The sequence below is a fragment of the Mirounga leonina genome, unplaced genomic scaffold, assembly GCF_011800145.1.
Source record: "Mirounga leonina isolate KUSES-001 unplaced genomic scaffold, KU_Mleo_1.0 Mir_101595, whole genome shotgun sequence".
In the NCBI taxonomy this organism is placed as follows: Eukaryota; Metazoa; Chordata; class Mammalia; order Carnivora; family Phocidae; genus Mirounga; species Mirounga leonina.
Window position 1 is genome coordinate 10,005,625 of NW_023270158.1, and position 14,006 is coordinate 10,019,630.

Sequence of the window (14,006 nt, forward strand, 5' to 3'; positions counted from 1 at the left end):
AGAAGTTCTGGAAATGGATAGTGGTGATGGTTGCACAACTATGAATATATTTAACGCCACTGAATGGTACACTTAAAATGGCTAAAATGCTAATTTTGTTAGGTACATTTTATCACAGTTTGAAAAAAGTAGTAGTGGACCTCACATCATGTAAATCTGTTATTTTTGAAAAACTAACACATCATCAAGCTTTTTTAAAAGCGGTATCTCCTGTATTAGATGCAAATGCCTGTTTGGTTTGCATATGGATCCACCCGACTGATTGGATTGGGGCCGGGGGTGTTTGTGGTCTGGGATGAACTAAAAACTTGGACCTGAACCAAGGTTATTCTCTCTTGGTGCTCCAGGAAAAGGTCTATGTTCATGTTGTAAAACACAATAAATGCATTTTCATTTCAAACGGGAAACAAGTCTATGGTTCAAAGTCAATTAAGGACTATAGTGGCAGATCATTAAAAATGATACTAAATGTTTTTAAAATGTAGCCTATTTAAAAGGAATGTGTCTGACACTTCGAACAAAAATAACCAAGTTTCACTAGGAAGGCCCTACACCAAAAGCTGATTTAGCATCCCCTGATCCTGGCTCCATGAACCTGAAGCCCTTGGAAATGAATAGCATCGCCTCCAACATGGCAACAGAGCTTCAGAATTCAGCTCCTCTAAAGCCCCTCCCTTGAGGATAGTCTGGAGGGTTTATCTCTGAAAGACAAAGAGGTAATAATACTAAGTCTCTGTGGGGAAGGCTTCCCTTGGAAGCTGTGGTTGGGTTACAGGCTGTCTTCTGAGTGTGAGTGAAGACTAGTCACAAGAATCAAGCACACACACAAAATGGATCAAGTAGTTAAATAAGTAAAGCTATAGGTGGGAAGATGAATAAACAACCTTTTAAGCTCTGATAATCCCCCCATCAGACTGAATACCTGGGAATATATCCTCTCCCCATCAGACTGAATACCTGGGAATATATCCTCTCTATATCCTCTCTTATAGCAATGATGCACCCCCTCAAGGCCCCACCTCCTGGATTTATTCACAACCTCGTGTGGTATCTTCCCACAATATACACCAGTTGTCTGTGTGACCACTACAATATGGCATAAAGGGATTGTCACTTCAGATATTAGTCTTAAAAGACTATAGCTTTTCTCTTGAATACTCTATCACTTATTCAGGGGGAAGCCAGCTTCTTTGTCATGAAGACACTCGGGCAGCCTGTGCAAAGGCCCAACGTGGGGAGGAATTGGGGTACCTCGTTCCCAGTCACAAAATGCGGAAGAGGATCCTCCAGCCCCAGCTGACCTCTCGACAGCAACATCATGACAGACCCTGAATGATAACCACCCAGCTAAGCTGCTTCCTGACTTGCAGAAACTGTGAACTAAGATTTGTTGTTTTTAAGTCACTAATTTGGGGGTAATTTGTTACTCGCCAATAGATAATATCACCAAGGACACCATGATTTCTGCTTGCTTAAGAGGAAAGCTGACACTACCTCTCCCGAATCTAGATGAGCCGGCCTGAAGTGGCATTTGGGCAACAGGCTTTGTCACATAGCCTTAGAGCAGTTTGGGTACATCTGTTTCTCCACACTGCTGTACCCTAACCCAAGCGGGGTGAGGGAAAGTGACTGCCTCCAAGGGACAGTCCTATGGTGGGTGATACAATGCTGGTCAGGAGAAAGAGGCTTGGGCCCAGCCTCCATCCCAGTACCTCCAACCTCCGAAAGTTTCATAGTTTTCCTAGGCCTTTGTTACTTTATCTAGAACACAGCTACAATACTCCTTTTATTGTTTGGTTAAAATGGGTAGAGTAGATATAAAAAGGCTTTGCAAAAGTTTTAACCTGCTATACAACTTCTAAACTGTAACAACATGGTCATCACCACCACTTTGCACTCTGCTGGAATGGAAGGATGTGGATTTTTGATCACAGTTCTTCACGGCAAGCATGAGGTCCCTTGGGGAGAAAGTAAGACTCTACTGTATGGAGCAAACACAACTGCTGCGTCCAGGTTGGCAGCAGAAAGGTCAGGCTGGAGGAGGTGGCAGGGAGTCACAGTGGGCAGTGGTGTGCACATGGCAAACTAGAGGTCATGCCCTCCTGGAAAGAAATTTTAGAATGTTGTGGAAGGCCCAGCAAACCCATTCTGCCAACTGAATTTGATCCAAAGCCCAAGTTGTACCAAGCACCATAAGCAATAAAAGGCTAAGGGTATATATCTGGATCAAACTAAATATATGATATAGAGCTAAATTCAGAGGATTAAACCTCATCATTGCAGACGCTAGAAGGTTCTGTGAATAGGTCTCTCTCCCGCACCCATGCATCTATTCAAGCCAGACACATTTATGGAATACCCACTATAAAAAGCTACCTACAGAGCCACATACCAATTCTGTCATACCAAGTTCTGTACTTTAAATCCTTCTATTTTGTACTTCTCCAAGTTGGGGTTATTTGTAACAGTACTGTATTTGCAGGTAATGCAGATCCTCTATTTTAAGAAATGAGTTCTAGTCCCAAATCCACAAATAAAGAATTATTATAATAATAGCATATTCATGAAAAGCAAATTACTTATCTTGGCGTTTAACATCCTTGTAACTATTCCTGTACTTTTAATGTCAACAGAAAAAAAGCAATGTCTAAGTCTGGCTGATATGGTAAATTAATGTTAATAACAGTTTTGACACTAATAGCAAGTTTTAAAAAGAAAAACCTCCAGACTGGAAGCTGGGTTTCATTTCTTAAAAATCACCGCAGCTAGCTGTCACCAGACTCCTCTAGAACAATTCCAGCTACTATTTCACCTTCACTCGGAGCCTGAAACAACTAAAATCTATAAATCCTAGACATTCTCTTCCTTCCCTGCCTATACTCACTCCAAGTGGAGAAAATATCCACCCCCTTGAGTTACAAGACCAGAGACACATTTCTGAATCCCTATAAGGAAGTGAATACCCACATGGTTTCATTTAAAAAACAAACCAACCACTAGCTGTTTGTCCAGCCCCTGAACATAGGTTGTGAAAATGTGAACTATTAAAGTACACACTAAACTAATGGGAAATTCTACACTTTGTTATAGATGCCATGGAATCCCAGAGACCAAGTTCTGCACCTTCTCTTCACGTTCTTCCTAGCACTGTGCATATACAAGCACATGAATAAATGGCCCATGAATTAAGCTGATTTGAGCCGAAAACTTGAACAGGCCCACATGGAGAGTGAAAAGGAACCCAGCACTTGGCTCCTCCACTATCGCTAGCTCTTTCTAAAAGTCATTGAAAGCTCAAGCAGCCCCTTGCAAACCCTCTACCCCTCTCAGACTCAGCCAGTAGGACCTGATTGGCCTACAACACCCACCTCTATAATCATTTAGAGGCCACTAGACTTGAAGCAAAGCATCTCTTCCAACTTCTCAAACATTGTTCTTTTTCTATTACTAATTGAGTGTTTTACTTTTAGATAATCCTATAATGAACCAGCTCAAATGAGCAGAGGCAGCAGTGACAACCCATCAATAAAATAATTAAGCCAAAGTGGATTTTGTTAGAGATTTCTCATGTCATAATAGAAAATCTAGGCTACTTAAAATCAAGGAAATCAAATGGAATCGCTTCGTTTGGTTTTAAAAAGGAAGGCTAGCTTTAAAAGATCTCTTTGATAGAACCCTCATTAATGCTTTGACAATACTGCTTCTTTACTCTCGAAGTACATGCACAATAGAAATACCAATGGAGTATGAGGTGGTTTCCAGAAATTTCTTTTCTCTTTTCATAGCTTCCACTCAGAATTGTCTACAGAATTTAGATGAGACCCTCTACACTTTCTCTGTTTTAAGATTTAGATCATGGTCTCAGTTCCCTAAGACTTGCGCACTTTATCCCAACACCTATATACCATGGAAAAATGGGAAAATCGGGGCATGACAGCCACAGATGCAGGGCAAAATCTTACCTCTTCTTTCTCTCTCTCACACATGCAATGGACCTGACCAAGGCAGCTGGGTTTCTTTTGCCCTCTTCTCCCCTAGTGGATCCAAGAGCCCATTAGCTTTATCTCACAACACAAATACCATGACACCACTGACCCACTTGACTCTCACCCGCAAGCTTTGCTTCATTTCCAACTGAAAGACTACGATGAGCTAAAGAACCAACCTCCGCAGTAACAGACATTCAACAATTACCAAATGGCTTCAAGGTATGGACAAGAAATAGAAACAGCAGAACTGGCTTTGGGTGCTATTGGGTGCCTTATTGAGGGATAAAGCCAAAACTAAATAAATGACATGGACTTGAAGCTACTCAGGCTGATGCCCACGTTGGACTGAGATAAGGGACACCCTTGAGTGGATCCATGAAAATGAAGAGAGAGCAAAAATGCCCATCACTGCAGGGCCAAGTGAAATAATTACATACCCATGCGCCGTCAGGCCCAAACAGCTCTAGGAAGTTGCCAATGAATTCCCTCGACTTCTCTTCCCACTTCTGAATTAGATCATGACTCTTTTCTTCCACTCTGTTGACAAATTCCTTTGACCTTTCCTCCACATTCTTGACCTTTTCCTTCATCTTGTCTACCTGGTTTTGGAAGCGGTACTTCTTTTCCTGGTCAAAAATGAAAAGAGAAAAAAGAGATTTATCCCAGAGGGCATGAGAGAGACCAGTCATTCACACTAATGGTCACTTTATATTCAACTTGTGTTTGTTCTTAACCTGAAGAGTCAGGATATTGCTATTTCCAAGGGCTAGATTGACGGGAAGGCACATCTCTTGTAAGAAAAGTCCATTTGTCATGAGTCTACTTGGATATGTAAAATGAAATACAAGTGATTTTAATATTCTCTTTGTTGTAAACATCAGAGTTGAAGTCACTTATATAAGAACCAAAAATACATATTTACTGTTTATTACAGGTAGCTATTGGACAAACCCCCCCCCAATTCTCCTGGGATGTAGACAAAAGTATGAGTTGTCCATAGAATGGTCACTCAGAAGCCACCCGAGTTCTCGGTTTTACTGGGACATTGTTAAAGCCAGTACTGGTTGAAATCGGCCACTGGCTGGGCCTTAAAAGCCATGTGTGACACTGTAATTTTCATTGTAATGATATTTTCCATTAAGCTAACTGAACTGCATCCATTTCCTTGGTGATGAAGACAGATTTTGTCCTGATAGCTTCTCTGGACTGAGATTTTTGTCCTCCTTATAGCCCTTATGCAGCAATGCTGTTCCTGTGTGCCTGAAAGGCCTTGTGTGTTGGGCAAGTCACGGACCACCTCTAAACCTCAGTTTCTTCCTCTGTAAAATGGGGATAATTATCATCCCTACCCCATCAAGTTGCTGTAACAATTAGGTCAGCTTGTGCACGTGAAGTGCCTGGCACAAAGCCTGGCATTTTAAAAGTAAAAGTGCAGTGTGTGTTGGCTGTTTGATTACGATGAAGCAGCGTAAGCCCTTCTCGTGTTACCTGATGAGTGCTATCAAACCACGAAAATTACATGAGATGGAGGGTCTTCCCCTCCATGAAGTCATGATATATTTTCTCCTCACAGGGCAATAAGGTTTTTTCTTCGCTACACAGGACCGAAGTTCCTATCTCAGAATTTTTTTGAGACACCTGAAATACTGCAAAACTGGGGCATTCAGACCTTCCAAACTGGACTGCAGCCTCAGGGTGGGGTGTGGGCTCCGGGTAACACGCTGCTGTCAGGGCCAGCCCGGGCCAGAGCCACCAGCCGCCCCCTCCACTCTGCCTGAGGGGCCTCGGCCAGGCCCCCTCTGAGCACAGTGTCACTCGTGTCTAAGCAGCGGGACTTGGACTGGGTGACTGGCCACTGGCAAGTTCCTGCCTCCTCTGAGGCCTGTGCTTCATCGACGTGCCCATCCAGCACATTTGACCCTCTCTGTGAGTGGCAGCCAGCCTGTTGGCACAGAAAGGCAGCGAGCATGTCCAGGTTGACTACACGGTTTCTTGAGCTAAGCGGCTTAGCTAAAGGCCGTTAGAGGAGAACGAGCGGTAACTTTTGGAAATGGTTTAACATGCTTGGATGGCTGACTGGATTCAATTTAAAAGAACAGACAGTTTAAATTATTGAAATAACCAGGGCTTTATTCTCTATAAGATACCAAATAATCACTTTGATGGAATTCTTTTCAGCCACTTGTTCTGGTGCCACTTGAACCCAACATTTTCTGTTTTGTTGCCCGACTTGTGTGAAGCCACGGAATAACCACTGGTGGACAATTAATAAGCCCCTCATCATCTAGAAGGCACCGAGGATCGGTGTGGTTAAGCTGCTGGATAGTTATAGCGGCACATAATCATAAGCATCTAGTTTTGTAGAAAAATCACTCTTTGAAAACCTACTGGGGGGACTGAAATTCCGTATGGATGAAGGGTTCCTGTTTTAATCAACTTTGTCACCTCCTCGGGGTCCAGGCAAATAAAGTTGTCCAGACGCACTAACATCACCTCTAGCTGGTGGACTAGAGGGGGACTGCCCTCTTAGCTTTGTAACAGCCTGTTTTGCTTGTTTTAAAGATTGTTTTAACAGTTGCTCTATTATTAAACTAACAGCAGGTCTGTGGGAACAATATGGCACAAATGCAGAAGGAAGCCAAAGACTTTAGGCTTTATTTAAGCAGCTGTAATTTCTCTGGACAATAAAAAGAAATGGCTATTAAGGTTTCTAATGAGCATCTGTAAGGCCTTAATAAAATGAAAAAAATTTTAAACTCATTTTCTGTGGGTTTAGCTTTTCATTGCCTCTGCCTGCCTGCCTTCCCTTTGAGCAGACGACGATGCTTGCCTTTCAGGACGGCAGATCTCCCAAACACCCTTCAGTTAAGTCTGCGAACTCTCCAAGACGGAGGTTGGAGCAAGAGGAAGGGAGGCAGCTCCTTTATAAAACGTGGAGCTCACTACCATAGGCTTTGGTTGACTTATGTTAGCCCTTTGGACACTGGTTTCTCCATCTGTAAAATGGGGATAATACATCACCAGGTCGTTATGTGGACTGCGTGGTACTGGAATTTAAATTAAAACAAACAAAAGAACACTGTGAGGCATACAGCAAGCACTCAACAGATGGTGGCAGTGCTGGCGTGTGTGGTGGTCGTCGGAGGACACAGGCGGGGGGAGGGGGGCACACTTACATTTATAAAGCTGACATTTAGCTCCTTGGCTGTGTACCCTCTCTGGAGGTTGCGTCGGGCATAAACATCATAGTCACGGACGATTCTGGTGATGATGTCTGATGTTGAGATGCCTTCCGTTCTCTGAGTTGGAACAAACATTCCTGTTCAAAGCGTAAAGAGGAGATAAAGAGAAAAAAAAAAAAGTGAGATGGTCTCAGCTGCCCCATTTTCCGCAAGAGCTCTCGTTTCCAGGACAGAGTGGCGGCTCCCAGGTGTGTGAGTGCGGCTTCTGCATGTGGCGCCAGCTGGCTGCGCTGGGCTCAGCTCCGCACGCTTCCTGCCTGCCCGCCGCCCTGGCCCTGGGCCCTGGGCGCTCCTGGCATTCGTTCGGGCCACGGCCTTTTCTGCCTCGGATCCCCCTTCCCCGCCCACACCAGCTGCAGCCTTCCCCTCCTCCTGCAGGGCCCAGCTTCAAGGTGTTGTCTCTGGCAAGTCCTTCCCGACATCACCAAGCAGAAGCCACGACCTCGAGGACACAAACGTGTCTTCCATTAACAAACACATTTTATTTTATTTATTTATTTATTTATTTTTAACAAACTCATTTTAAATACCTGTCTCCTTGTCAAAAGGGACCATTTTCAAAGTAGAGATCGTGCCTCGACGGCCAGCCCTCAGCTCAGTGCCTTTTTCTGGCACATGGAAGGGGCTCGATAAATGCAAATTAAATGAATAAGTGACTAGAGAGTCACCAGCGTGGCAGGCAAGTCCTCTGCTTCCCTAAGGAAGTCTGCTTCACATGCGGTTGAGGAAAAGACGCAAAAGGTACTATTTTGTCATCTCCCATTTGAAGACATGCCCTTGGGATGCTAGATGATTTTATCTCCCTCACAAAAGTCTACTCTGGATGGTGGTTTCATCACTCAGGACCCTTTCATCTAGAACACGTGAGACTGAGTAAAAATAAGCACCAAGGATGCCAAGTTCTAATAGACCTTCCTTAACGTCCTCAAAGCTGCATTTGGGTGCACCGATACGGGGCTATAAAGAGGTCACAGGTGTTATCAAGGCAAGAATATGGTTAATACTTACACTTGTCGTCAACTGAGACGACATGTTGGCAATTGAGGCATTTCTACCCAGTATGATTATGGCCACTCAGAGATATCAGGGGTGGGACGGCATGAGAGAGAGGGCCTAGGGACAAGGGTGCTGGGTTCTCAGTTTGGAAACTTGGGCAAGACTCACATCTCAGAAGCTACTTAACCTCAGTGTCCAAAACTGAGAAATGAGGCGACCGGACAAGATGACCTTGGGCTCATCTGTGCCACTTCCTTCTCCCTCACTCCCCAAGTCCAATCAATCTCCTTCCACTCACCAGTCTACTTCCTAAAAAGCTCCCCAATTCACCCGCTTTTCTCCATCCTCCACCTAAAGCCATCTAACACCATCTAGTTCAAGGGTTATATCAAGAGTCTCCGGCCATGTTGATTTTTGTTCCCTCAACCCTGTCTACACATAGCAGGAGCCACAGAGCAGTCTTTCAAAACAGAAATCAGAGGGCTGCCCAACATCTTTCACTGGCTTTCTACGGTCCTCAGGATTCAGATCCAAATCCGTACCTGGGCTCTGCAGCGGCTTGCTTCACCCCTTCCCTGCACACTCTCCAGTCTCATCGCAGACCTGCTCCCCAACCTCACTGCCTAAGCCAAGGCCCCTGGGCTCCACCACTGTAAGGGGCCCCATTCTCATTGGATTCTCTGGAGCTGGGCAACAAACTGAGCCTGCCTGAGACCCACCACACTGGACTTCAGTGTCCTGAGAGGGCAGGCCCCCTCCCCTCCCTCTGCCACAAACACACTCTCTACCTGGCTAACTCTTGGTCATTCATTGGGTTTCACCTTTAGCGTCACTTCCTCAAAGAGATCTCTCAACCCCTGGGCCGGTTCTTCTGGCTTCTTATTCCCTCCCATGGTCCACTGCTCTTTTCCTTCAACTATTCCAAGGTCTTTATAAAACAGCTTCTTCAGTACCTGCCTTCCCCACTTGACAATAAGCTGCATGAGGGAAGGAACTGCTCCTGCATTATTCTCCTCTAGATTCTCAGCCCCGGGTGGCAAGCGGGCACTGTAAGAGGACTACTGACTCTAAGTGCCTTTCCCAATCCAGTTGTCATCCGTTCGTCCTTGATGGGCTTGTCCGGGTGGCGGCCCCCTCTGGGGTGGCGCCCCGAGCGGGCCCCGGTGGCTGCCGCACATGGAGCAGCAGCAGGTTGCCACTGCCCGTGTGGGAGACAAAGCATGTGCTTTCGAATGTTCTGTGGCTCAGAGCTGGCCTTTACCACTAGGTCCGAAACTACGCCTATCACCTTCTGAGAATATGGACTCGAACACAGAAGACCAAAGCGCAGGCAGAGGGTGCGAACATCCCAACACCTGTACCTAGACCGCACCCAACCGGGCCAGCGGGGCAGGGGGCCCCGGCGGGTCGGGGAACGCTGAGTGGTCCCGAGCCGGGGGGCTGAGACAACATCCTCACCTCGGTGGGGGCAGCACGGAGCTTTCTAGTGAGCACTGTGTCCCACCTTTCAGCAGGCAGGTACTTTTCCCACACCCCTGCTGCCTGGTGAAATGTCCAGAAGATCCTCCAGCTACTAGCAGATTTCAGCAAGTCACTTAGGCACTGGTGACATGAGCTCACCCTTTCCGTGAAGCCACAGAGTGAGGTCTCCGTGGCTGAGTGACTGGAAGTTGCGGGCGGGGACAAACTTGCTTTGGCTGGTGGGGAGGTAGGTCTCTGAAAGAAGCCGAGCCCTCTGCTGACATAATGAGGCACCCGGCTTCCTCCAAGTCCTAATTAGTGCTCTGCTAAAAATATTCAGTAATGAGCGCGCTCAGAGAACCTTTTTGTCATGCTTTTCCGAATTGCAGTGTTTGCTTCTGGAGCTATTTTAAGCCACAGCCAAACACATGTTAATGAAGGAGACTCTCGGTGGTAGTAGGCCCTAGTGGCAGGAGGATGAGGACCGTGGACCTGGCAGTCTACTTCATTTGTGCACCGTCCTTTCGTCCAGCTCTGCTGGACGGTTTGGACATGTACTTCTGACAAGCAAAGCAGAGCATGCTGTGAAGTTTGATTCATGCCCTCGATATCTCTGGCTTCATTTAAAGTGACTTTGACTTTTAAAAGAGACCTGACTTAGAGTGCAAAAGCCCAGTGCGTGTGCTTAGGCCATTTCTGAGCCTCTTTCTCTCAGGATGAATGCCCTGGCCTTCTCTGCCGTGGCTGTCCCTTGCTGAGCCATCAGCAGAGCAGATCAAGGGACTGCGCAGATGAAGAGTCACACGTGGTCTTCCGCCTGTGCTGCCGGGGCAAGGAGAATACCACCGGACTGTTCAATCTGAAGATGCGAGTCGGGGCCGATTGAAGACGGGTACAATCCCCGTCCCCTGGGATGACTTGCTCGCGTAACAAAGAGAATGTCGTATTAGCGACACTGCGGCACTTCCAAGGCTAGGGCGCAAAAAGCCTTGAGGCTTCTGTCAAGATTGTTAACTCTCCAAATGCCCTCTCCCAGGACGCACACCCTTGTAACGCAGCTTCCACGCTTTCAGAACCCCATGCAACACGGAGAGGCCACAGGCAGGCGCTGCAGTGTCGTCTCCCCCGCCCCCCCGCCCCGCCCCCGCAGAGCTCGCACTGCAAGCCAGATGCAAGGGCACCATCTGGGACCCCCAGCCCAACTGGGGCTTCAGATGATGGCAGCCCCAGTCAACAGCTGAGTACAGCCATTTGAGAGACCCCCTAGCAAGAACCACCCAGCCAAGCCTTTGCTGAAATCCCGCCCTACAAAAACACTAGCAAAATAAAGTGGCTCTTTTAAGCCACTAACTGTGGGAGTAATTTGTTATGCAACAATAGGGTGCTGGATCGCTTTGAGTTAGGAAAATATTGGACCTGTGCCTATACCTTAAAATCGGGAAAGCAACTTTTTCTTAGCTCACTAGAGGCTACTCGCCCAGAAATAAAACCACCACCGAATGCATGTTTTTACTCGACAAGGTAGCTGAGAAACTGTCCCCCCAGGAAACGCTGATTCCATTCACCCTGGGTGAACCAGATACCTGGTCTAGATTCTTGCTACTCTAAGTGAGCTCTGTGGACTTGCAGTACCTACCAACCCAGGAGCTAGAAATGGGGATCTTAGGGGCACCTGCGTGGCTCAGTCGGTTAAGCGTCTGCCTTCGGCTCAGGTCATGGTCCCAGGGTCCTGGGATCAAGTCCCATATCGGGCTCCTTGCTCAGCAGGGAGCCTGCTTCTCCCTCTCCCTCTGCCTCCTGTTCCCCCTGCTTGTGTTCCCTCTCTCACTCACGCTTTCTGTCAAATAAATAAATAAAATATTAAAAAAAAAAAAAAGAAATGGGGATCTTAGGTCCCACCAGACCTAATGAACCCAAATCTGCATTTAAAAAGATCCTGCAGTATGTCTCCTAAGACAAGGAAAACAAAAGCAAAAATAAACTATTGGGACTACATCAAAATAAAAAGCTTCTGACCATGAAGGAAACAACCAACAAAACAAAAAGACAGACAACCTACTGAATGCGAGCAGATATATGCAAATGACATATCCCATAAGGGGTTAGTATCCAAAATACATAAAGCACTTATACAACTCAACACCAAAAAACAATCCAATTAAAAATGGGCAGAAGACATGAAGATGACATACAGATGACCGAAAGACACATGAAAAGATGTTCAGTATCACTTGTCATGAGGGAAATGCAAATCAAAACTACACTGAGATATCAGCTCACCCGGTCAGAATGGATACAATCGAAGACAGAAAAAACAGCAGGTGTTGAGGTGAGGATGTGAAGAAAAAGGAACCCTCGTATACTCTTAGTATGAAAGCAAACTGGTTCAGCCACTGTGGAAAAGACTATGGAGGTTCCTCAAAATATTAAAAATAGAATTACCAGAGGATCCAGTAAGAGTATTACTGGGTGTTTACCCAAAGAATACAAAAAATTAAGAAAGATATATGCACCCCGATGTTTATTGCAGCATTGTTTACAATAGCCAAGATATAGAAGCAGCCCAAGTGTCCACTGATAGATGAACGGATGAAGATGTGGTATATATGTAAAATGGAATATTACTCAGCTATAAAAAAGAATGAAATCTTGCCATTTGCAACAACATGGAAGGATCTAGAGGGTATTATGCCAGGTGAAATAAGTCAGAGAAAGACAAATACCATATGATTTCATTCATATGTGGAATTTAACAAACAAATGAACAAAGAAAAAAAGACAAACCAAGAAATAGACTTAACTATAGAGAACAATTAGATAGTTACCAGAGGGGAGGTAGTGAGGGATGGGGGAATAGGTGAAGGGGATTAAGAGTACACTTATAATGATGAGCACTGAGTCATGTATAGAACTGTTGAATCACTATATTGTACACCTGAAACTAATAAACTAACTGCATGTTAACTGTACAGGAGGGGAAGGGAGGGGAGAGGAAGGGAAAGAGAAGGAAAGCAAGATCATGTAGGGATCCACAGTCACATTTACATTTGACAAGCACTGGTCTATACCAGGTCCTTCATGGCAATTTTAGGGAAGGAACAGCCGGCTCACAGCTCAGATCTTACAAAGACTTAGAAAGGTAACCATCACTCCATGCCATAAGCCATCTCCCTTCCTTCTCCCCTCCTACTCCTGCCATGTTCCTCAGCAGCCTTCCAAGTCTGAAGGTTTCCAAGTGTGGGGTTTCCTTTCTTGGAACTCCTTACAAACAAGATTGGGATCTGAGAATGTCAGGCCTTCCATTCTCACCCAATGCTCCTGACCACTGAGGGAAGGAGGCCTTTCTGAGAACATGGTATAGACCTGACCACCAGCCCTGCTGGGGGTAGCATGGAGCTTCCCCAGCTGCCCTGAAGGGGTTTGAACCAACAAAAACACCATCGGGGAAGCTAAGTATATTATAGATAACAAAATAATTTTCTGAAATATTATCCAATGTCGTTTTCATTTCTGGGGATGATGTCTGTCCTGAGGCCCCATTCCCACTAACGTGGAGACATCCATCACCTCAGGGGAAAGTAAATGTAGCTGAGAATACAGGACACTACATTCAGCTTTTGACTTCTCAAACTGGCTCTTTTGAAGGCTCATTTCAGAAAGAATAGTTATCACAGCTAAGGCTTTCACTTCAAAGAGCCACACTTTGAGGACTACAAAAAGGGTTTTCTAAATCCCAGAAGTGTCCCTTTAATTATGAAGAACCAGAGGCTGAGTGGACTCAGAGTACAGAATATTTTCCTGTAAGCCTTGGAGTGGGGAAAACATGAAATTACCCAAGTGGCAGCTCCCTGCCCTCCAGGCGGAAGAAAAACCCCTCCTTGCACTGAGGGGAAAGAATCCAGAGAGGAATAAGGAGGGGCACAGCAGAAGTGAGAGAATGTGAGCAGGACCTATCCTTTGCCCAGACTCAGAGTCACACCCCAGGGGCAGGGACAGGTAAGAGATCCCATTAGACAGCCCAGAGCACAGAGGGGGGTGTCTGGGGGGCTCAGTCGGTTAAGCGTCCGACTCTTGATTTCAGCTCAGGTCATGATCTCAGGGTTGTGGGATTGAGCCCCGCATCAGGCTCCGCACTGGGCATGGAGCCTGCTTAAGATTCTCTCTCTCTCTCTCTAAAATGGGGAGGGGCAGAGCACAGGGGCTCATACCCTGTTTACCTCTAGGACTGACATGGCTCCCCCGACAGCCCTCCAGTAGATTATGGAGGACATTTTTAAAGTTCTCAGGGGCCCTCTGGGGGAACACTGGAGGTAGCGGA

The 14,006-nt window shown here is 46.0% G+C and overlaps 1 protein-coding gene across 1 annotated transcript in view; it reads right to left on the reverse strand.

Annotated features, from left to right (window-relative positions):
• Positions 1–14,006, reverse strand: part of PCYT1B (phosphate cytidylyltransferase 1, choline, beta) — an 86,676-nt gene that overhangs the window by 30,659 nt on the left and 42,011 nt on the right. The window contains exons 6-7 of the mRNA XM_035001007.1: positions 7,166–7,308; positions 4,427–4,615 (exon numbers count right to left, since the gene is read on the reverse strand). Of these exons, the coding sequence (XP_034856898.1) occupies positions 4,427–4,615; positions 7,166–7,308 (332 nt within the window). The remainder of the gene's footprint in view (positions 1–4,426; positions 4,616–7,165; positions 7,309–14,006) is intronic.